Genomic DNA, 23,141 nt, shown 5'->3' on the forward strand with positions numbered 1-23,141 from the left:
GGGAGGGGCTGGGGGGGAGGCCGTGGAGCCGGCCTCCCGCCCTCAGCCAGGACCGTGCAGCCAATTCAGAAGGAAGCAGCTCCCCAGCCTGGATGGCGATGCACCAAGGGTTAGGCCATTCTTCCTTCTGGCTAACTTAGATCCTGCTTGCCTTCCCACCTCCTTGTCTGCCCATTGATAGAGAGGAGCCGAGGGCCCTGTGGAGAGGGGAGGGGAGGCTCCCAGGTCTGGCACCTTCTGAGGTGTCCCTGGGTCCACTGAGCTGTCCCCAGCCTGGTGACCTGGCATCAAGCAGGAAGGGGGACAGGGTGATCCCTGTGTTCGCAACGGCTCTTTGTTCCCTGGACATGGTGGGCAGACAGGAGGTGGGGGTGGGGACCCTCCAAAAGCAGCAGAACCCAGCTCCTCCTCGTCTGCAGGGCGCCCACCCTCAAGGTCTTCCCTGGCCCAGGGACCTCTTTGTAGCAGTGGGGTGCAGGCCCCCTCACAGGTCCTGGGGCCTGACCCCTCGCCTTTCCCTATGCCAGGGGGCACCAAGCTGGGTCTGTCTGGGCTCAGAAGCCCCCACTCTCTGAGCTGCTCCGGCTGTGGTAGCTGGGACTGGGGGTCCGGGAGGGGCTGCGCGTGCGGCTGCGGGTCCCGCGGCTGCGGCTGCTGTAGCTTCCGTGGCTGTGGCCCGGGCTGGGGCTGCGGCTGGGGCTCCGGCTTGAGTAGTCGCTGCTCAGGCAGCTGGAGGAGGACGAGGGGCTGGGCCGGTAGTAGGGGATGGGACGCTTTCGGGCACTGCCGGGAGGGAAAAGCTGATTACAGGCCATTCGGGTCCCTGAGCTCTGTCTTGGGCCCTCACTCAGGCCCTGAGCCCTTCCCCAGCAGTGGCCAGGGCTTCCCTGCCTCAGTTTCCCCTGACCTCTGGCCTTGGAGTGTCCCCTGCCCCGAAAGGCCTGGACAGTCAGTGGTCTCTTGCCAGTTTCCTGTTGGTCATTTCGTTTTTCCTCACTTGTCTTCAGAGAAAGGAGACCAAGTCTGCTTGGCCTGAGAAGGTGCTCAATAAATATTTGTTGAATAAATGAAACTTTTAAATATAGACAACTCACATCAACCAAGCTAAGCAGTGGTTTCTGGTCATGGAAAGGGTTGTAGATAAGGCCCAGCCCTGCTTCTCTGGTCCCCACAGAATCGAGGGTTTCGGTTTGTCAGGTCACTTCAAGGAACAAGGAGGAGAGCCCTGGCCGTTGCTGCCCATGACCATGCCCCCACCCTGTCCCCCCAGTCCCGCTGGCCCCTTCTCACTCAGCTACCTCCCGCCGGCCCGGAGTTAGTTTGAAGCCAGGAGGCTGTGACCCAGAGAAAAGAAAAGAGAGTGGTTAAGGGGGCAACAGTGCCCCATGGCGTGGGGTTAATTCTGAGGAAGAAAACAGGTGTACGTTAGTGGGAGGAGGAGGCAGCCTGGGAGAGGGGCTGAGGGGGCTGCCAGGTGGAAGGTGCGGGGCTCCAGGAGTCTAGGGCCCTCCGCATATGGGTGAGGTGTGTGGCCTGTCTAGGGGGTGTCCCAAGCCTGGCCATCTGGCCTCTAGCTCTGGGCTGAGGGGAGGAGGCGATGCCCTCTCCTCCCTCCACAATCTGCATCATCAAGGACTTGAAAGGGCTAGTTTGAGAATCAGTCCATGTTAGAGCTGAAAAGATGCTCAGGGAGCTCTGCTTATTGTTCAGACATGCACACCCAGACCCAGAGAGGCACACCAATCTCCTAAAGGCTGCCCAGCAGGGTCTGTGGCAGAGCTGGGCTCAGAATTTTGCCTGTAGCCCTCGACCCCAAGTCAGGGGTCTAGGGCTTCGGACTGGTTTCCACAAACACAGAGCATAATTTCACAGGGAGACCTAGGCCCACACCCTCCAGTCCTGGCAGAGACGCTCTCTGATGTGGCTTCTGCCATATCTGCCACACACTCCCCACAGCCCCATTGGACTGGGGTGGGGGGAGGGGAGAGTGGAAGGGACAGGCCCTCCCACAGCTGCCCCAGAGAGCAGGCTGCTGGTGCCCCCTCCTCCGAATTCCGCCCCCCAGGGCGGGGGGGGGGGGTTGCGCTGGGAGGTGAGCGGAGTGAAGTTAGTGACAACATGAGAGGCAGACAGATGACAGCTGAACAGAGCCAGATCAGCTCACATGGGCATCTCCCCTGCAGCCTGTGGGGAGGGGGTCCACTCGGCCCCCAGGCCGGCCACAGGCCACTCGGCAGGCTGGACCTTGAGATGAAGGAGAAAAGGAGACATCATTGCCAGGAGATGGATGTAGGGAGCACGGAGAGAGGGAGGGGCTCCAGGAGGATGGCTGGAATCTTCTGGAGCTGAACTCCATGCTTGCTGCTGCCCACTCAGACCCAAGTACACAGCCCCCTCCCCTCCGTGGGCCTTCAGACCCCTGCCTCTGAGTCCCACCCTCCCCAGCACCTCCAGTTCTAGGCTCTCTCCTCCTCCAGGGGCCTCTAGCCCTCACCAGGCCCTCTTCCCTCCCCTGAAGCCCACCTCCCCTGCCTGCACCAGGTTCAGTGCGTCCCCCAGGAGGTCCCTGCGGGCCCGGCCGGGCCCCTCCGTACCTGGTGATGCGCCGCGGCTCCATGAAGCTGGGCGAATCCCGGCGCCGCTTGCGGATGGGCGAGTAGCTGCGGGAGCGGCGCCGGGCGCGGGCGGCCTCGGCCTCGGCGTGCCTCGCGCGGCCCTCGCCGTCCTTGTCCCTGCGGGCCCGGTCGAGGTGAGCGACGCGGCCCAGCCGGGCCCCTTTGGGCCCGGCCCCGCCGCCACCCCTGCGCCCGGCGGGACCCCGGGCCCGCACTTACCGGCCCAGGGTTTTCTTGGGCGACGGCGAGCGGCTGGGGCTGCGGGTCCTCTTCTCCGCAGAGCGCGAGCGGGACTTGGAGGGCGAGCGGCTGGAGCTCCACGAGCGCGGGTGGGGGCCCGGGCTGCGCGACGAGCTCTTCCCCTCCGGGCCGCCGTGCCTGCCGTGCGCGCCCGGGGACGGGGAGGTGCTGGCCGGCCGGGCGCGCGGGGGCCGCTCCTTGGCCCTGGAGGAGGGGCGCGGCGACAGGGACTCAGTCAGCTAGGGAGACAGTGGGCTGGGCGGGGGTGGGGTGGGGTGGCGGAGTGGGGTTAAAGGGGTGCCGGTGACAGGGAGGGGGCTCAGCTAGGGACAAAGTGGGCTCAGTGGAGGGAAAGGGACTCCGTAGGGGAGGAGTTCTACGGAGGAGATGTGGATGAGGAGAAGGGTTAGTGAGGGGGAGGAAGTGGTGCGTGAGGTGGTGGAGCGGGACTAGATTCCCAGAGGAGGGAAATGGGCTAGGGGTGGGCGTGGGGTAGTGACATAAGTGTGGAAGAGAGTGTTCCGTGGTGTCGAGGGAGAGTGATCAGTGGGGGCGGTCAAGTGAGGGAGGCGAGTGCTCCTTGATGGGAGGAGAATCCCGGGGGGTGGGGTGGGGGGTGGGACTCTGTTGGGGAGGAGAGTGATCAGTGTGGGGAAGGGAGGGCTCCTTGGTGGGGAGACAGCGATCGGTGCGGGAGGAACTCAGGGAGTGGGCAAGGAGAATGGCCAGTGAGCGGGAGAGAGAGATAGTTGGGTGGGGAAGGGTGCTCCATGGTCGGGCGGGGGGGAGGGCAGTGATCATGGAAGGGAGAGCTTACTGAGAAGGAGGGAGAGTGGTCAGTGCGGGGAGAGGGGTCATTGGCGGGGGGGGGGGGGGGGAGGTGCTTTACGGGGGGAGAGGGATCTTTGGGGGCAGGGAGAGTGGTCAGAGGGGCCGGTGTGGGGCTGTTCCGTGGGGAGGGGGGTCAGGGCGGGGAAGGGTGTTCCAGGCGGATGGTGGGGGCGGGTGGGGGCAGGTGTTCCGCGGGGGGGGCGGCAGAGTTCAGGGCGCGGAGGGGAGCCCCGTGCGGGCCCCGGGGCCGTGCCGCTCACCGTTTCCCGTGCGCGCCGTGGCCTCGCTCGGAGCCGGGCTCGGGCCCGGGGCCGGGGGCACCGCCGCCGCCGCCGCCGCCGCCGCCGCCGCCGGAGTCGCTGCTGGAGCGGGCCCTGCTGAGCGAGCGCGACGAGCCCCGGGGCGGCGCGGGCCGGGCGCGCCGGCGGCCCCTGCGGCGGGGCGCGGACGCAGAGGACCGGGAGCGCCGCCGCCTCCGCCGCCGCCGCCGCCGCCGCCTGGCCGCCCCGCCCGCCGCGCGGCCTCCTCTGCCCTGGGACGACGGCGCCGAGCGCGGGCTCGGGCTCTCCTTGCCCCGCGCGGGCGGCGTGGCTGCGCCGGCCTCCGCCTGGTCGCGGGCCCTGGGCGAGGGCGAGCTGGGCTTCTGACGGGGAGAGAGGCAGAGAGGGCACGGAGGGGGTGGAGAGGGGACGGAGGCACAGACAGAGACGGGGCGGAAGAGAGGCCCGCAGAGACAGAGAAAACCGAGGAGGTCGAGAGTCCAGAGCAGAGAGAGAGAGAGGGAGAGAGAGAGGGAGGGAGGCAGAGCCGGAGGAGACAGAGCAGGGGAAGTTAGAGAAGCAGGAGACGGGCAGAGAGAGGAAAAGAGGAGAGACAGAGAGAGGACAGACCAAGAGAAGGAGCGAGGTCGAGGGTGAGAGAGCGGGCGGGGGGTGGGGGTGGGGGGAGAGAAGGAGAGGGGGCTTTCACCGGGCCCAGGCCGGGGGCTGCCAGTCCCGGAGCATCGCACACACGGTTCCCCGCGCCTGCCCTGCCTCTGCCTCTCCTGAGTGTCCACCTTCTGGCCTCAACAGTGCAGCTCATGCAAGGTTCTCGGCATGCAAAACACAAGAGGGACGGAGCGGTGGGGGGAGGGGGGCTGAAACGGAGGGGGCTCCAGGACGGGCACGGGGGCTGGCATTGGCCCCCGATGGGACGGACGATCCCGGCAGAGAGTAGAGAGAGGGCGGGCACCGGGAGGCCGGGCCAGGGCCAGCCCCCCCAGGCCAGGCCCCCCAGCGCGTGGGGGTGGGTGAGGGGATGGAGGGGGCACACGGCACACAGATGGGGGTGGGGGCGGGGCGGGACAACTGAACTCAAAACTGAACCGAAGAAAGGGAGGAAAAACAGAAATAAAAAAACAAAATCCACAAATGTCATTAGATACCAAAATCAAAAACAATGTCTGAACTCCTGGGGAACTGACATTTTTTTCTGTTAACATTTTTCTTTCTTTGTTTTCCGGCCCTGCAGAGACCTGTGGAACTGTCAGCAGCACCCGACTGTCTTTCTGTTTCTCTCTTTTCTTTTCCTTTTTTTTTTTTTTAAGTTCTGATTTTTTAAGTCCCTCTTGGTTAACGTCCACTTACCAATAAAGTGGCACTTCCTCCTTTAGTAGGTAAGATGTGTAAGAGAAGGGAAAAGTGTGGTAGCGTAAGTTCATCATTAGATTCACAAAAATGCAAGAGAGATAGAGAGAGAGAGAGAAAAACGCAACCACCCCATTCTAGGCCGAGAGGAGGCCACACTGCCTCTGGAGGAAGGACTGGCAGCGCCCGGCTCCTCGGGCCTGAGCAGGCACCTCTTGGGTGACTGCCGGATAGAGATGTCAAATGTGTCTCCAAAAGTGCAGTTAGGACACAAGGGTTGGGATTCAGAAAACCAGAAAGGGAGCCTGGCACCATCAAACGGGCCCTGGCTGGCCACCAGGGGTCTGAGAGCCTGCCACTACCTCACTGAGTGACCCTGGCTAAGTCCCTTCCCCATCCTGGGCCTCAGTTTCCCCATCCACAAAGTGAGAGGGTTGGGCTTTGCTTCCTGATGTCCCTTCCAGAGCAAATATTCCAGGATTCTCTGTGCACCCCTGGCCACCCTCTCCATCCTCCTCCCTTCACAGAAATGACCCCTCCTCCTGTCCTTGGGTTTCGGTCTGGTAACGGTTGATTACACTCCTCTGTTTAGAAGTCCATCCCCCACCCCTACCCCACCCCCAATCACCAGCACCAACTTGACTTCGAGCACCCCCAGGGCAGATTATTTTGTTGGATTCAGCTCTGTAACCTCGGTTTTGATCACAGAACTTGGCATCTAGGAGGTCCTCAATGCCTCTTGCTGAGGAAGGAATAAATGCTTTTACAAGGGTGGGGGACCAAACCAGGTTCGTCCTAGAAGAGGGTCAGGGTCAGGGCCAAGCTTTTTCGGCAGGCTTTTTGGATGAGAGAACAAACCAACTACCACCCCTCAGGGCACCTTGCTGCCAAGAGACTGGAAGGAGCATGGTTTCCTTGGCATGGCCCTGGTGCTTCCTGCAAGAGGCAGGGTGGTGCCAAGGCCTTTCTGTGCAAGCCTGGATCCAGCCAGGGTTGGGAGGCAGAGCCCAGAAGTCAGTCTCATTGGTGGAAAGGCACAGCCAGTTTGTGATTGGTGGCTGAAGCAGCCAATGAACGCTGGCCGTAGCAGGTGCAGCCCCGGTCCAGAGTCAAATGGGCCATGAAGGCCTCCTGGGAGAGCCTGGTGTTTCCCTCTGGGGCGGAGTGGATATCACTGGGTACTGAGATGCCCCCCTGAGCACCCTGACTCTCCTGATCACCCCTCATCCTAGGCTAGGAGACATGGGAACTGGGCTGACTAGCCAAGGCCCCTCTGAGATGGCAGTTTCATTCTCAACAGACCTCGCCAGGAGACCCTTGGCTCCCCTGACACATATCCCCTCCACCTCAGCAGGTGGCCTGTGCCTACAGCTCCCAAACCCCCAGGACTAGGTTCTGTCATACAGCATCCCTTTCCCTCCAGAGGAAGCAAATGAGAAAGAAATCTCCAGGATCTTAAAATTTCCAAGTTCTTTCCTATCTCCCGGGTTGTCTTCAAGGGTAAAGTGAACAGATACTAGGTGGGGGAGTGGGAGCCCTGGGAGCCAAGGCATAGGGACCCATACATACCCAGGAAACACTGGACCCAGTCTTTAAGAAGCCCTTGCTTACTACTGTGGTGGGGGCAGGGAGCAAGGCAAGCAGGCAGAATATTAAAGCAGGGGTCAGGACCTGGCTGTGAACCCTGGCTCCAACCTAGACTCTGGATCTGTGCCAGCTTCTCTGACTCCAGGAGAGAGGCCAGCAGTGGGGGAAGGAGACTGAAGGCCTTGATGTTCCTTCCCATAGACACCGTGGGGGCCCTCTCTACTTCCCACTGTTGGGCTGGGAGTGTGGTAGGAATGTTAGGAACAAAAAGAGTCCGGGTTGGGTGGATGCCCACCCCTACCATGTTGCTACCCACAACTGCCGAGGCCCAAGCCTCTGCACCAGGCCCCCTGTGCTTCTCTGGACCCCTCCTGCCTGGTGTGCCTTGAAGTCGAACCCTCTCCCCTCCTCCAAGCCAAATACCATAGCTTCAGATGATAGTAACTGGCAAAGCGGAACACCCTGGAATCAGCCCTGATGTGAGTCTGTTGAGACCTCAAAGAAGTGACCTAACTCTTGCGGGCCTCAGTTTCCTCATTGGTAAAGTGGGGATAACTGGGGTCTTTGCTGGGTGGGCCTGAATAGGGGTTCACCCCTCACGGATGCACAGGGTCAGAGCAGTGCAGGAACGTCTGGGCACCCCCACGTGCCAGGATGGGGGAGGATGGGAGGAAGGCACCACAGGGCAGGGCGGCAGATAGCACCTTCCCTGGGGGAGGATTCCTAGGGTCAATCTCACACCCTTATCCACCCATTCCTCCCTGGAGAAAGGGTCACCATGATCCTGCCGGAGGGTGAGCCTCATCCTCAGCTTGGCTGGGTCTCATTCTTCCCAAGAATTGAGGGAGATCCAAGTCCAGACACCATGGGATTTCATAGCTAGACAGGACTGTTGTGGCCAGGGACCTCCAAACATCTACTCCAGAAGCCTGCTCTTTATGACTCCTGTCCCCTCTTCCCCTTCGCTGCCTGCCCCCCCCCCCAGCCTGGCTAATGCCTATGGGCCCTCAGCTCAAGACCACCTCCTCCAGGAAGCCTCCCCTGACCCTCACCCTGAGTCAGGTGCATCCCTCTATGATCCCATAGACCCCTGTGCCTTCTTTCAGTAGGGACTGTGCCAAGGTGTGTTAGAGCCGGGCCTACGGTAGTGAGCAGAGCTCCCCATCCACGGTTCAGCTTTTCTCTCTAATTGTTCTCAGTCATTTTGTTCTCTAGTCCTCTAGCCTGGCAGGTGGGGGCCTCAAACCCAGATCGGCCTGCCTCTCGCCAGGCATGGACACCCAGATGGGGCCTGGCACGGAGGCGTGCTCAGCAAATGCCGGCTTAGCGTGTGTGTGAACGAATGAATAAGTGAGTGCACGGGACCTTGCCTGTCTTTGAGCCTGGCTTCCAGAAGCCGCTCTGCTCCTTGGTACCACCTGCTATCTGCTATCTTCTCTTTTGCTTATGTAAGAAATCTTTGAGGGGAAAAGACAATGGAAAAGAGTAGCAAGAGGTGGTGCGCTAGCCCAATCCTGGTATTTTTAAGGACAAGAACACTGAGCATCTGGGACGCTTTGCCCTTGCTCCCCCCAGGGCTCAGACAACTACCCCCCTAACTCAGCATTGGACGATCCTGTTTCTGGGTCCCTGGTCACATCAGGTCCTCCTGGAAGATAGGGCCTCTACTCCTCCCATCAGGCTGGGATGGAGTCTCCCTGTGGGACCAACAGCTATTTCTCCCTCCCTGAACAACTTCCTGCCTGCCTTCCCGACACCACTCACAGATGAGGAATGTTCTGAGTGAGTGAACTCCTCACCACATGCCCCTGGGGTGGAGGGAAGGGGGAGGAGAGGATGGGGGAAGGAGAGGATGGAGGCCTACTCTTTCCAAAGCTGAGGATGGAGGCCCACCGAAGCCTCACCAGGGCTGGGATAACAGACTTCTGTAGCTCCTCCCAGATGGGACAGGAAACAGCTTAAAGAGCAGGGATGGGGAGGCGGGTCCCCCGAGGACCTATTCCTGATGGGTACCCTCAATGTGACTGGATGAGCACTGGGCTGGGAGTTGCAAGTCTCAGGACCTAGGCTTGGTTCTGCTCCAATAACTTGGGGAAACCTAGCCCCTACTGATTGTCCTTTCTGACTCCTTCTCTGCACACTAAGCTCAAATTCAGAAGACAGAAGGATGCTGGGGGGTTGAGGGAGCCCCTGTCTGGGATGGGTAGTGGTCCAGGCAGGGGGAGGGTGAGCTGAGAGTCCCTTCCATCCCCCAAATTGCCCCACAGAAACTTTGCTAAGTAGGCCCTCTAAGTCCAGTGCCAATTCACTGGCCCCCTGAAGTTCAACTCCCATTACACCCAAAAGATGGGGCTGTGAGTTTCAGCCCTGAGGCCAGCTCCTGCCCCAGAGTCTGTAGCTCCCACCCTAAAGTTCCACCTGCCACCAGGACAGGACCCTTGGGAACCCAGCAGGCCCTAGAGGGTGGGGCAGGACTCTTTCCTCAGGCTTGGCCTCAGCCAGAACTTCCTCCAGGATCTGGAGGCCAAGAGGTCCGGCACAGGTGCCTCCACCACTGATTACTGCCCCAATGGGCCCCAGGGGCTGGTAGGGGTGAGGGGTGGGGGGCTTAGCAGCTACTCCAGACAACAGAAATCAAATTGGCTCAACCGCAGCATACAGTTCAGGAAGGGAACACAAACTTGGAATGCTAACCACACAGAAATGCATTCGGACAACAAAATGAGAAAGAGAGGGAGGGAGTGGAGGGGGCTGGGGGTGGGCAGGGGTCGGGGTGGGAGAGGAAGAAGAAGGAGCAGGGCAGGTGGACGGGAGGGGAGAATGAACAAGAAAAGTTGTCGGGGGTGGGGTGGGGTGGGGTGGGAGGGAGTCAAGAAAACCAAATGACAAACCAGGAAACACAGCTTTGTAGCTCATTTGGAGAAAATGCAAGGTTACAAATGAGTAGTCACTAAAATAAAGAAAGAAAAGGGAGAGGGGGAGAAAACCAACCAGAGTGAGATCGAGAGAAAGAGAGAGAAAACCACATTCAAACCAAGCAGAGTGGCGGGGCTTATCTGGAGATGGGGAGCGAGCGGGCGCACAGCTGAGCCGGGATACCTACCTTCTCAGTGGTCAGGGACAGGAATGCAATAATAAAAAAGAAAAGAAGGTCTCCGCATTGGGAATGCAGAAGGTGGGGGGGGGGGGAAGACAGTGACTCTAAGCTGCGCTCCCCCTCGGGAACCAGAACTTGTGTAGCCCTTGTGGCTTTTGGTCTAGTCCCAGGGATGGGAGGGGGCTCCTGCCCAGCCGGTTCTGTTTGCCTCTTTTTTTTTCTTTTCTTTCTTTCTTTTTTTTTTTAAACCCACAGGCTCCAATAAGCCAAGCTTTCCTTAACTCTTTAAACAACAGAAAACCTCCAGAGGGCATGCAGGAAGCAGCTGATGGAAGCAGAACCAGAGGGTGGGCTAAGGAGAGGGGCTGGCAGCATGGGGACAGAGGCCCATGTTGGGGAGAGAGATGGAGAGAAAGAGACAGAGAGACACAAAGAGAGCGAGCGCGAGAGAGAAACAAAGGCAGAAGGAAACAGACAGACAGGCAGGGAATAGAGAGAGGTGGGCCCAGACTGAAAAAGGAGAGAAAAGCTGTTTCAACAACGCAGAGTGGATGGATGGGGTGAAGGGATGGGTGCATTTAAAAGGGAAGGCAACCACAGATTTGGTTGGAGGTCGGATCCTGCCTCAGGCCTGCCACTTTCCCAGGGCTTCTGCATCATTTTAGGAAAACTCATCCCTCCTACCTTCGGGCTTCATCCTGGAAGAAAGGCCAAGATGCCCCTTCCTATTCTGACTGCCTCCCTCCAGCTGTGGTCACTGCTCTTTCCGGGGGCAGGTAGGGGGGAGGCCTGGGATGGGGCAGGTCAGGCAGCGCCATGGGCACCTCTGTTTGGGGTCACCCTAGGCTGCCCATTTTGTGATGACATTTGAGCCAAAGGTGGAGGCCGGAGAGAGCCTATAGGGGCCTTGCTCGGGAACCTTCTCTGCCACCCTCACTGAATAGTGAGTCTTCCCTCTGACACTTGCAATGCCAGGGACAGGTGGAGCCAAGGCAGGGGCCCTACTTCTAAGTCCTTAAACCCTGCACACCTTTTCTAGGACTTGGGCTCAGCATCTTACTTCTCTGTCCCAAATCATGTGCCCCCTTCCCTCTCTGCTTCACTATTTCTGTCCCCATACTGGGAGGGCAAAGTGTTCCCCGAGTCATTGAAGCAGCCCTCATAGAGAGTTGGGCTTGCTGAATGCTGGGCCCACCTATACCCTGGTCTTTGTGTGGGCAGGCCCCAGTGCCAGGGAGTTGAGAGCTGAGAGTGTGTCATCGACATCTGGAGGGGTTCCCCAGGGGAAGGCAGGAGCTGAAACAACCAGCATGCACCTCCTGAATCCTTCTCCCCTTACTCAGGGTTCCCAGAATGTGCTTTCCATTGACCACTCTCTCCACATCTTGGCTGTGGCTGGTGGTCTTGAGGTGAGAGGGTTGGAGTCTCCTTTTGGGTCTACCTCTAAAAAGCTGTGTGACCTTGAGCTGGTCCACTTGACCTCTCTGAGCTGCAGGGAGCAGTAAATAGCAGAACCCAGAAATCCCTTCAGGGGTTTCTCCCTGGTGTGGTATGGAACAACACAGAGATGTGCTGGGAGCCAGCACCCAGCTGGCCTTAGTCTCAAGAGGAGGATGGACTTGTTCTCTTGCTGGGAGTGTCTGGCTTTGAGGCCCTCACCTGAGCTAAACTCTCTCGGGGGTGTACAGCTCCCTCCTATAGGATCTGAGGCCTGCTCAGAAGGTGCTCAGCAGCCTGGCCCTGTCATGCCCAGCCATCTTATACTAGATGGAACTGGGGAGACACCGGGTGCTCACTGCCCTGGGATGCTCCCCGGGTGACTCGGGACAAATATCTCTTCCTCCCTGGGCCTCCCAGCTTCCCTCCAAGGTTCCTTATAGATAGGGACACGGAAGAACAGTCTGGGCCACTTCTGTTCATTTAAAAACTGAGGCAGTTCCAGCACATGCCCTGGGGTCGAGGAGAGAATTTGCTGCCACTGCAGATTTGGCAGGAGCTGTTGGCGTGGGAGTCACTTTTTAAGAGTTATCTTCCCTTTTAAATTCTGGTTACAAAGGAAAAAAGAATAAGTATATAGAGATATGTATACGATTAATGTTCGCTTGAGATTCAAAACCCATCTCTGCATTAGGAGGAGAGGCTCCCACAGTAACACGCACAAAAGCAAAATTCTAGAACAACATAGAAGATAGGAAAAAAACAAACAGAGAGATAGTTTGCATTTCTGTACATTACCAAAGGAAACAAAAAAAAAAAAAAGAAAGAAAATACAAACAAAAACAAAATAATAGGAAAAGTTACATAAACTTCCCCACCCTCTTCCCTTGCCAACTAAACAAGAAATGGAATCACAATATTACCACGGTTCAAATGGGAGGCTAAAAAAACAAGCAAAAACATAGACGGGGTTAAAAATGGTGAGCTTTTCTTTTTTTTCCGTTTGTTCTCTCTCTTTTTTTTTTTTTAAAGGTAGAGTCCAAGAATACCCCCACCCCCCAGTACTTGTCCCCAAAGACATTTTTGGTGAATGGCTAAGTCTACGACACCCCCCCTCCCACCCCCATCTCACCTCCCAGGAGGTGCAGGTGAAAGGCCTGGATGTCCTGAGGTCCCAGATCTCGCAGGGCCCAAGGGCAGGGAGAGGATTCGGGGAGCATGCTTCGTGAAAGGGGTAACAAGGTGCTCTCTCCCCGGAAAATCCCAGGGCAGTGCCAAAATGGAATCCCATTCTGGGAGGGAGTCAAGATTTGAGTGCTGCTGAGGTGGTGTCCTCCCCAAGGCTGGAAGCTAGGCCACCTTCCTCGATTGCTCTCTCCTGGGGTCTATGTAGACCATGACCATTCTGTCAGTACAAGCCCAGGGCCCGTGGTGGCCTATTGCTCAGGGAGGAGAGGGTACCAGAAGTGGGATGGAGCCTCCTATTGGCCCTGGCTGCCTTCTGTGCTTTTCTAGGAGGATGGGAAGCTCCCGGGAGAAGGTGTTTGGGGTTCTCGCTCTGTGCCCTTGGTGGTGGGGGGATGGGTACACCCTCTCCTGGGTTTTCCCAGATGGAGCTCTGGGGCCTGTGGCACCAGTCCCTGTCCTGACTGCGTCCAGCTACCTCTGTGTGTCCTCTCCCACCCCCAAGGCAGATCCTGGGACATGGGTGTGATCCTTCCTATGTGGCCCAACCAGGCCCCTAGGAGCTCAGGAGCCTGACACCCTGTCCAAGTGGGGCAGTCTCGAAACAGGTAATGTCCTTAAATAAAAATTAATCTTGAGACCAAGAACCTTTTGTCAGCTGCCCTTGGCTTTCCTCCCTAAGGTCTTGGGAATAAGGGTGTTTGAGAAAAGAAAGGGAGTGAAGGAAACAGCCAAAAATCAAAATGAAACTGACCAACACGGACATGTTTGCTGCTGAGACCTGAGGTCTGGGGAGGGGCAGCCCCCACCCTCCCTGCTGAGGCATCTGGGGCAGTTTGGGTCTGGTGGGGGGGAACCTGCAGGCCTGCCCACCCCAAGTCCCCCGTGCCCACCCCGTGCCCCTGCCAGTACTGCAGCCCCCTCTCCCTGAGGGGGCTCTATCCTGTACTTCAAAGTCAATAGACAAAAGGGGATGTGGGCCTCCCCTGGGGCTCAGGAGAGCCCCCCACCCCCAGCCCAGCCCATCCACCTGGGAAAGGCTGAGAAGCCTGTCTGTTCTACCAGCCCTTACCATCACCACACCTGCTTGTGGGTCTCAAGGACTCTGTGCCTCTCTTGAAGGATGGGTGGGGACAGTTTTTGAGTGGTGTTGGTGTGGAGTCCCTGAGGGAGCAATGGGGACACTGGCAGGCGCTTTAGGAAGGATGGGACATGGGAGCCTGCAGGATTGAGACATCTGTCCACGCGTGGGCAGTCCCGGGGAAAAGGACAGACTCTCCTTGGAGCAGGGACTTTAGAAATGCAGCTCAGTGGCGGCAGCTCGGGGACAGAGAAAGGGGAGGACTCTGAGGGAGGGGGAGTGAGGCAGTGAGGGGGTTGAGGAAGGGAGGGTGCTCAGAGAGGGGGAAAGGGCTTGGTGGGGAGAGGGAGACTCAGGGCCTAAGTAATGCCCAGGGGAGATCCTGTCTCTTGAATCCGGTTCCTGACTGCGACCCCTAGCGTCGTCCATGCCCCTCCCACCCCAATATGCCTGGGGGGAGGGCGGCAGGAGACCCTGGGTTGTCCTCAGCTCTGTTCCCAACCGGCTGAGAGCCGCAGTGGTCAAGCCCCCTCTGGCCTTCCGTTTGCCAAGCTCCAGGGTGGCCCAAGCCTGCAGGCCCCCTCCCCCTGACACTCGGGCCAGGTGGGCGCAACAACCAAGCATTCCAGGTCGCCCCCCCCCAGCCGGGAGGGGGAAGCGGCGCCTATCCCCGGTTGCACACTCACCGCGCCCTACCCGGCGGTGACGCCCCCCCGCCCCCGCCCCCATCGCGGCGCAGCCCGCACGGCGCGGGAACCCTCTGCAAAGCGAAGCGTACGTACATCTGGCGGGCTGTGCGCCGAGCCGGGGCGGCCCCCGTGCGCTCCGCTCCGCTGTCTGTTGCCGCCGTTCTGCTGGGGCGACCCCCATCCGCTGCCGCCAGACGGGGAAGGCGACCGGCTCCCGCTGGACCGCTGGCTGCCCGTCTTCCGCCCGTCATCTCGGTGCTTGGGGCTCAGCCTTGGAGGGGGGAGGGAAGATGGGGGGAGCCGGCGTGGGACGCCCCCTCTGCAAGTGGAACCGCTGCCCCCGCACGAAGAGCAGCCCCCCACCCGCCTTCTCCCTTGCATTCAGAGAGCAAAGCCCTAACCTGCACACTGCCTCGATTTCCAGTTCAAGGTCTGGGGCGTCTCTGGGCAGGGGCCGAAGCTCTTCCTCGCCCACTGCCAGGTGGGTGGGCACATGCTCACTCCTGGTAGACTTCCATCCTCCCCCCCCATTGCTGTTCTGTCCACCATCCTCTTCCCCAGCCCCCTCTCCAGCCCTCGGGAGTGTTCAATCTGCAAGAAAGCCGAGCTGAACCACCTCTGGAGTGCTCCCAGGGGCCCAGGACCTACCTGCTGGGTGATCTGGAATCGCTGTAATGGGAGGAGAGGGAGGGGCTCTGAGAGCTGCCGCTGCTGTGGCGATTGGACCTCCGACCCGGGGACTCCGCGTGTGGCCTGGGACAGAAGCCAGCCAGTACCTAAGTTCTGCCTGACCTCCCCAAGGGGGACCCCACCCCCTATAGTCTCCTACAGATATAACCTCCCTAATCCAGGTGGGTCATTTGTGGGAATTAGGAAAAGGCGTCCTTTTGTCTAGACAGCTCTGGTCCCCAAGACCTCACTGACCCCTCAGCTGGTGCTCTTGTGACGAGGGGTGGAGGGATGTGGGGGGAGTGACGAGGGCCGAGCTTGAAAGAACCCTGGACTAGGAGGCAGGAGGCCTGGGTTCCAGTTCCCGCTCTGTCACTGACTCGCAGGGGCTCTTGGCTTCCTCTCTGGGTCTGAATTTTTCCATCTGGGCAGCGGGGACAAAATGAACTATCTCCAAGGGCCCAATTCTGTGATTCTAGAAGGGGGAGGGGGAGGAGCTAGAGAATGATGAAGGGTTCTCACCTCTTCCTCTCTTTGTTCTTCTCTTTTCTTTTGCTCTTGGGGCTTCGAGATCTGCAGAAAGCAGAGGCTGAAGTGACAGCTCAGCCTGAGCCCAGCAGGGGGGCAGAAGGAGGGCTGTGCCTGGGTGTGGATCTGAGATTTGTTCCTGTGTGGGACCTGAGTCCCCACCCCCAGCCGGGCGGACTTGCTTATCCCACCCCACTGCTTTGGTTCCTTTCACTCAGCCAAGCCTCCTTCCTTCCTTCTCCTGTAGGCCCTGGCCCACGACCGCTGCCTGTCTGAGCCCCAGTAGCTGCTTCTCCTGGGGGTGCCATAAGTGATGTGTCCACCACCCCAGAAAGAAGGCTGACTTGTCCTTTCCTTCTGGAATCGGTCTCAGGACAGGCCCTTCTATAAGTCATCATGCTGGAGTGGCCCCTCCCCACCTTGTTTGTGTCCCCTGGGTCCCAGGTCCCCTCAGATGGGGCTCTCTAGGGCAGAGCCCAGGCTTTCCTGCCTCTTTGCCCCCTCAGACTGTGGCTCAGCTCTGGGCCAGCTCCCCAGGGGTTTAGGAAAGAAATACTCTCCCTTGGGCATGATCTCCCTGACATTTGGGTCTTCTGGATTCTCATCGAGGGTTGCCCCTAAAGCTTCCCATCCCACCCAATCCTGCCCCATACCGTCCCATCCCATCCAGCTCTCTGGGGCAGGCCCCACAGTCCTTCTCCTTCTATCTTTGACAAAGGAATTGAAAAGCTTCCTAGTAGGTGTCTAAGGTCTCACTCCACCCCTGGTCCCTGTAGGCCCCTCAGGCCCACCCTCCCCGATGCCACCAGATTCCAGCTTGATCCTTCTAGCCCTGAACAGATGCCTTCTTCTGACCAAATATCCAGGTGATGCTAAGAAACAACAGGATGTGTTTTTCACAGGAGCAGGGTGGGTGGGGGCAGGCCCAGGAGGCCAAAGATTTCATTTCTAGGACTCATGTTGCTTGCTTCGGGCCTCAGTCTCCCCATCTGGAGCTGCTCTAGCCCTAGGTCACCTTTAGGTCCTTCCCAGGACCAATGGGAGCTGGCCAGAGGATCGGTGCAGACTGATGGTGACCACTAGGGGGCAGTAGGGGCCCACACTGGCCCCTAAGAAGAGGGGAGGAGAGGAAGGGAAAGAAGGGGGGATGGGAAACTGGGGAAATTGGAGGGTCAGGATTAGGTGTTTATTTATGCTCCTACGCCACCTGACAAGTGGCCATGGGCAAAGTCCCACTGCAGGAATGAGACTGGGGACCCTGACCCTCTTCAGGGCCACTGGGAGGGGCTCTGTCTCCCATGCCAGCCCTGGGGATGTGACTGCCCTACATCTTCCTTTCCTCCTCGCTGAGTTTTCTACTTTCCCCACCCCAGCCTCTGCCAGGGCTCTTGACTTTCATCTCCTCCTCCCCCCTCCCCCAGTCCATCCTGAACAAGTCTCTGTCCTGCTCAGAGCCCCATGCTGGCTCCCAGCCCTGTCTGGTTGGAGGCTACCTCCTTGACCTGGCAGTCAGGTCTTTTGGGGGCTGGCACCTGTCCCCCAGACACCACAGCTAGCCACAGCCTGCCTACCGGTATCCTACCTACTGAGCTTTCTTTCTGTATGGATGCCCTTTCCCTGCAAATTTGGGGTCCTGATGCTTCTTCCTTCCTGACGCCTCTATGGACACACCCCTTGGATAATGGACCCGTTGTGTTGTCTGGAAATTCTTAGGGTCCCCAAATCAAGGCTGACTCATGGGACCAGCAAGTGTTGCAAACACTTGGCCTCCATCCTCCTCTCCTGCCCTCCTTCCCCTGCTTGGCTCTGGGAAGGAGTCCCAGGAGGGGGGAGGATGGAGCAGGGAAAGACCCTCACCACCCTCCTCCCATCATTGCTTCCCTTGGGCCTTGGCCCTGCAGGGTGGCACCAGCCTCTGTCCACATCCTCAGCAGGGCATCACTCACCTGTGTCGTCTCTTCCTCCGGGACCCAGAATCAGACCTGGAGGGCCACAAAAGAGTTCTCTTGAGTTTGTCTGGGGTGGCCTGGGGACACAAATCTGCACAGCCACAGTCCTGGGCCACAGAGGTGAGAGGACACCCCAGGGGAGAGAAGGTACCTGTCTCTGCGGTGCTTCTTCACACTCTTCTTCTTCTTGCGCTGCGGTGAGGAGCTCCCACAGCTGCGGACACAGGGGGGTGGGGGCTCTGGTGAACCGCTGCCCGGGAGGGGCGGGGCAGGGGCAGCTGGACATGGCTGGGAAGTCTGGGCGCCTGGGGCATCTAGCTGAAGCCAGCTGCCCGTTGCACAAAGTGAACCGGGGCCCCGAGAGTCAGCAAGGTCCCTAAGAGTGGGTGACGGAGCCGCCCGTGTTGTCTCCTAGCCACCCTTCAGCCTCCTTGGCATCATAAGTGAGGGCTGATTCACACCCAAATGTCAGAGGCTCCAGTGGTGGCATTCCTGGCCTCCGTGGGGAAAACCAGCACTCTGGCAGTTTCTAGGGTCCAGACTCTGCTGTGGCAGGCCGCCTGCCTCTGAGGGATGGCCTTGGAGTCTCGCCCACCCAGACATCCCCACCCCTGCCCGCCTTTATCACTGACCTGCACTCGGAGTCCAGTCTCCTCTTTTTGCTGAGGGGCCAGGGAGAGAAAAGGACAGACAGACAGTTGGGGCTCCAGACGTTTGCCAGGTTCTCATTAGGGACAGGAGAGGGGGACACACAGATGGGGAACCGCAGAGGTGACCCGGCTAAATCCTTCCTCCCCAGGCCACTCACACTTGGTGTGGTGAGTGACTGGAGGGCTGCTGGGGAGGGAGGAAGGGGGACCTCCAGCAGATGGATTGTCACCCAGGGGTCAGTATGTCCAGTTCTGGGGTTGGGTGAGTGCCAATGAGGGGACTCAGTGAGTGGAGGGGCCCGGCCAGTGAGGGGCCAGTGGGGGGGGGGGGCTCAGCGAGGGGCGGGGCTCCCAAATGCAGCCTCTGGTCTCTTGCCCGCAGAGGGGTGGGCACCCAGGGACCGCCGCCCCTCCCGCCCCTCCCGCCCCTCCCGCCCCCTCCGGCCTGGCGGTGAGGCGCTCTCACCGGCTTCTCCGGTGGCCGCCTTTCTTTTTCTTCTTCTTCTTGGGAGGGGGCGACGCCGAGCTGCTGGACCAGTGCTTGGTCCTGGGGGAGAAGGGGAGGAGGGGTGAAGGAGGAGGGGCGGCCGTGGCCCCCCTCCGCCCCCTGCCGCGGTGGGCGCTGACCTGTACCCCCGGTGCCCGCGGTAGCAGGCGGCCGGGCAGTCGCAGTCCACTGGGCCGTCGTCCTCGTCCAAGGGCGCGTACTCCAGGCCCGGCTCCGCGCCCTCGAGCAGCCGCGGGGTCTCCGCCACGCTGCCGGCGACAGGGACGCTCACCACCCGCGCCTCGGGGCCGCGCCTTCCGCCTGCCCCTTTCTCCGCGCAGCGCCCCGAGGCCTGGTTCCCCGCAAGGTCGGCGGCGTGCGGCCCCGACCTCTAGAGGGTCAGGCGGGGATCTGGGTGACCTGAAGGGCTGCCTCCAGGGCAGCCCCCCCCCCACCCCCGCCTCAGCGGTGCCCTCCCGCCTGCCTTGGTCCTCACCCCTTCTACGGTCTCACCTCTCAGTGAGCCGCCTCCTCCTTGGTGAGGCCCTCCCCTCACCGAGGCCCTCGGTTCCATTCACGGTGTTCCTCTCCTCTCTCCCGCCCTGCTTTCCCTCATGGAGCCCCTTTCACCGACCCCTGTCCCTGAACCCCACTGTCCGTCCCACCCCTAGCCCCCTGCCCCTCGCTCAGCCCACTCCCCCTCCGCAGTCCCCCTTCCCTCGTGAGCTCCCAGAGAGCCCCTTCCCATCTCCTAGCTCCCCATCTCTGGTGTCAGTCTTTTCCTAACTCGGGCTCGCTGGCCTAGTCCCCTCCCCCCCTCCCCCCGCCGGGCTTCTCCCTCCCTCCACCCTCAACACCCCGTCCCCCAGCCCCGGCTGCCGCTCTGAAATATTCATGGCCTGTCCTCCCGAGGCCTGGCTGCTCTTCTCCCGCTGCCGGGCTGTCATCAATCACTGCCCGGTGGCAGCGCCGTGGGCCCCAGCCCTGCGCCGCCGCGGAGGCTCCCCATCCATCTTGCCGAGCCCTCCGCTGCACTCAGCCGGGGCGCCGCGGCCAGCTCGGGAGCCCCCAGCCATCTTCTGCCACAGATGTTTGCTCCCTGCGGGCCCTTGGTGGAGGGAGGCTTGCCTCCTAAAGGCAGCTGGGCTTCGGGCAAGAGCATGAGCTTCCAAGTGACAGAGGAGCCCTCATCTCACGCTGGCCCTGAGTCCCCGTGTGACTTGGTACCTGTCGTGCCCCCTGCCTGAGCCTCTTCTCCAAGATGAGTGGGATGACTACGTTATGGGGCTCCTGGGAGAATTCACTGAGGTAACCCATACTGTGCAGCTCCTTTTTTAATTGAACAGGCCCAGAAGTGAGCCTCCAAAGACCAAGCTCCAGGGCAATGGCTTCAAGGCGGGGGCCTCCCCACCTTCCGTTCTTCAGTTCATGCAGGTTCCGACAGTGCCCCTCCCAGATGGAGCCTCATCCCTGGTTCGGCACCACTAGCCTCACTCCTGGGTGCCCTTCACCAGGCTCACTCTTTCCCTGCCCAGAGCAGTAAGGATATGACATGAGCTTTGGATTCACACAGACAGGTCTCAAGCCAGGCACGACCATGCTCACGGAGTCTCCAGCTCCTTATATCTCCACAAGCAGGAAAAGAATATGCCAGCTGAGGAGAGGATTAAGTAAGATTCTGTTTGTGAAGCTCCTGACAGGAGCAACAGGCCTGGCCCACGACGGTTGTCCCGCACATGGTCGCCACTGTTAGACAGAGGGACCCCTGTTAGACACTAAGGCACCCACACCTTCTCTTCCAGGGTTGTGACACGTGAAAGAAAGAGCAAGAATTTTCAGGGGCACGTCTCCAGTAGAGCACCCACGAATCTGCTCTTTGAAGGACTGATGTACTAAAAAAAAAGAATGGGGGGGCGCCTGGGTGGCTCAGTCGGTTAAGCGTCTGACTCTTGATTTCGGCTCAGGTCATGATCTCAGGGTGGTGGGATGGAGCCCCGTGTCAGGCTCTGTGCTGCGGGTGGAGCCTGCTCGAGATTCTCTCTCTCTCCCTCTCCATCTGTCCCTTCCCTGGCTCTCTGTCTCGCTAAACAAACAAACAAACAACAACAACAACAAAACCTCCCCCGAAAAAGAATGTAACCCAAATCTGACAGGGAAGCAATACCCCTTGGGGCCGATATCAAGAATGCCATTTGATTCCTAAACACACACCTGGTCTGGGCAACCCTGAGGTCACACAGGTAGTATGGGAGATTTTTCTGGGATGGTGGAGGAGGGGTTCATGTCATCCTTCCTATCCCCACAGAGCCAAACATCCCCACATCCCTCCATTCAAACCTCTCTTCCCCACATTCCTCTTCCTGAAGCCAGCGGCCTCCTCCTTCCTGTTTCTGAAATCTCCAGCTCCTCGGCCTGTCCAGCCCCCCGCCATCCGCAGCCCTGTCACCCCCACACAGCCCTCAGCCACACAAATGCCGGACACATAAAACACAGTCTTTAGCAAAATTTAAGGGCCCCTCAAACATTGTGTGGGTGAGCTGATGGCTGGAGGGAGCCTCCGTTTATCTTGACACAAATGTGATGAAGGTTATTTACAAAATAGAATAGCTCAGTTTGGGCACTGCCCTCTGCAGGAATCCTTTTTTGCCTGTAACATCTGAACTCCTTCCCGTGCTGTGCCCTCCTGGTCTGCTGGCCGCACCCCTAGAGACATCTTTCTTCCTCTGGCCCAGGGATAGAGCTTCTGCAACCTCCCTCCCTGGGGCCCTCTCATGTGGCCTTTCTCACTCTCTGGTCCCTTTTGAGAGGTTTACTTGGGACCTTGTCTGCTAGGAGTCTGCTAAGACAAGCATAGAGCATGAGTAGTAGGCTCAGGGAGAGGCACAAGTTCTCAGAACTTTCTGGTAAGACTTGCCTTGCATGTTCCAGGGCTATAAATGGGCCTAGGCTGCGGCCTCTCTTGCTGAGTTAGTACAGCTGGTATCAGGATATCTGTTTTGTAGGATCCCCCAGCCTAGAAACCCGGGTTCTCCTAGCCTGCCTTTCCTAGATGATAATATCACTAACAATAATGTTCTCTAACGTTTCCATGAGCTCCTCATGGTTCACAAATCCCAATCCGAGCCACTACCTGATTGAGAGAAATCGTACCCCCCATTTTACAGAAGAATAAACTGAGGTCCAGAGAAGGAAAGGAACATCCCCTTTGAGTAGAGAATGTAAGTTCACTTAGGCAGTTGGCTTTGAGAATTCATGGTCAAACAGACAGGCCTTTACTTGCCCGGCTGGCCTCCGCTGCGGATGTTAGCTCAGCCATGGCCTCTCTGCTTTATAGACACATTTGTAGGTATACGCACCAAGTTCCAGATTTGTTCAGCACTTCCTGCTCTTAAATTCGTGTTTGTCAGCTAGTCGACACCTCCCCATGTCTGTGGACTAGGCAGGGGAGGCGTTACTCCCCTGTGACGGAAGAGTCCAAGCCCCACAGAGCTGGCCAGAGCCAGCCACACACTCGGGGTCTACTGCAGAGGGACGGAGCATGGATGGAGGTTCCGCACCGCACAGGACACCTGTTGGGACTGGCTGCCCTGGGCAAGGCTCTGACCTGGGTAAAGACTGCCGCTCACACGCTCTTCTCATGCCAGTTTCTCTAATGAACTGGCTCTGTTTGCCACTAGCCGGGAGCATAATGGCCAACTGACAGATGAATGAGGCCAGACAGAGGAGGGGAGGATTCCAGGCAAAGGGTCTGCCCTCTCTGCTCATTCACGCAGCCAGCGCCAGGCCTGCCTGGGGCCTGGGCAGGGGGGAAGCGGGGGAGGGGGCCCCCACGGTGACAGGAACAGGGATGAGTCAGGCCTGGGGCCTCTCCTCCGGCTCCTCACAGTGCCCTGGGGCGTATTGTGATAATTACTAACGCAGGTGTCAGGTACTATTCTAAGCAGGAATCCTTTTTTTTAAGCACTTGATGTGTGTTTATCTCATTTAGTCATTTAATGCACAGAACAAGTCAGTGACATGGGTACCATCACTAATATTCTCATCTTATAGGTAAAATAATGAGGCCCAGAGAGGTGGCTCGATGCATAAAATTAGATGCACAGAAAAAAACACTAGAATTTGCTCACTGTGTGAGGGAGTAGCTTATGAATATTGTTTTCCATAAACCCTCTCTCTCCCAAGCATTTTGTGATGTTACATAACTATGAAAGCAATTATTTCTTAAAGGTTGTCTATCAGAGTGAGGGACGAAAAAATAAAAAAGAACTGATAGCAACCACAAGAAGTAAGAAAGCATCGTGTGGATTCCAAGGAGGAGAAGGTTTCACTTTTATCCCAAGAATATTGGGAAAGTGGTTTTTAGAGGCAGCCCTGAACGATGGGGCGAACTTGAACCAGGTGCAGAAGGGCCTAGCATGAGCAAAGGCATGAAGGGAGAGCATGCAGGATGGAGCTGGGGTCTGCCAGC

At 58.9% G+C, this 23,141-nt stretch overlaps 1 protein-coding gene across 1 annotated transcript in view; it reads right to left on the minus strand.

The window, feature by feature from the left end:
• Positions 1 to 333: 333 nt before the first annotated feature.
• SRRM3 (serine/arginine repetitive matrix 3) overlaps positions 334 to 23,141 on the minus strand; it is a 53,252-nt gene continuing 30,444 nt past the window's right edge. Inside the window, exons 4-15 of the mRNA XM_036072412.2 lie at positions 18,814 to 18,942; positions 18,653 to 18,733; positions 18,169 to 18,198; positions 17,688 to 17,750; positions 17,534 to 17,569; positions 15,582 to 15,632; positions 15,039 to 15,143; positions 14,484 to 14,661; positions 3,947 to 4,329; positions 2,835 to 3,059; positions 2,595 to 2,732; positions 334 to 783 (exon numbers count right to left, since the gene is read on the minus strand). Of these exons, the coding sequence (XP_035928305.2) occupies positions 555 to 783; positions 2,595 to 2,732; positions 2,835 to 3,059; positions 3,947 to 4,329; positions 14,484 to 14,661; positions 15,039 to 15,143; positions 15,582 to 15,632; positions 17,534 to 17,569; positions 17,688 to 17,750; positions 18,169 to 18,198; positions 18,653 to 18,733; positions 18,814 to 18,942 (1,648 nt within the window). The 3' untranslated portion in view covers positions 334 to 554. The remainder of the gene's footprint in view (positions 784 to 2,594; positions 2,733 to 2,834; positions 3,060 to 3,946; positions 4,330 to 14,483; positions 14,662 to 15,038; positions 15,144 to 15,581; positions 15,633 to 17,533; positions 17,570 to 17,687; positions 17,751 to 18,168; positions 18,199 to 18,652; positions 18,734 to 18,813; positions 18,943 to 23,141) is intronic.

The sequence above is a fragment of the Halichoerus grypus genome, chromosome 6 (genome assembly GCF_964656455.1).
Source record: "Halichoerus grypus chromosome 6, mHalGry1.hap1.1, whole genome shotgun sequence".
In the NCBI taxonomy this organism is placed as follows: Eukaryota; Metazoa; Chordata; class Mammalia; order Carnivora; family Phocidae; genus Halichoerus; species Halichoerus grypus.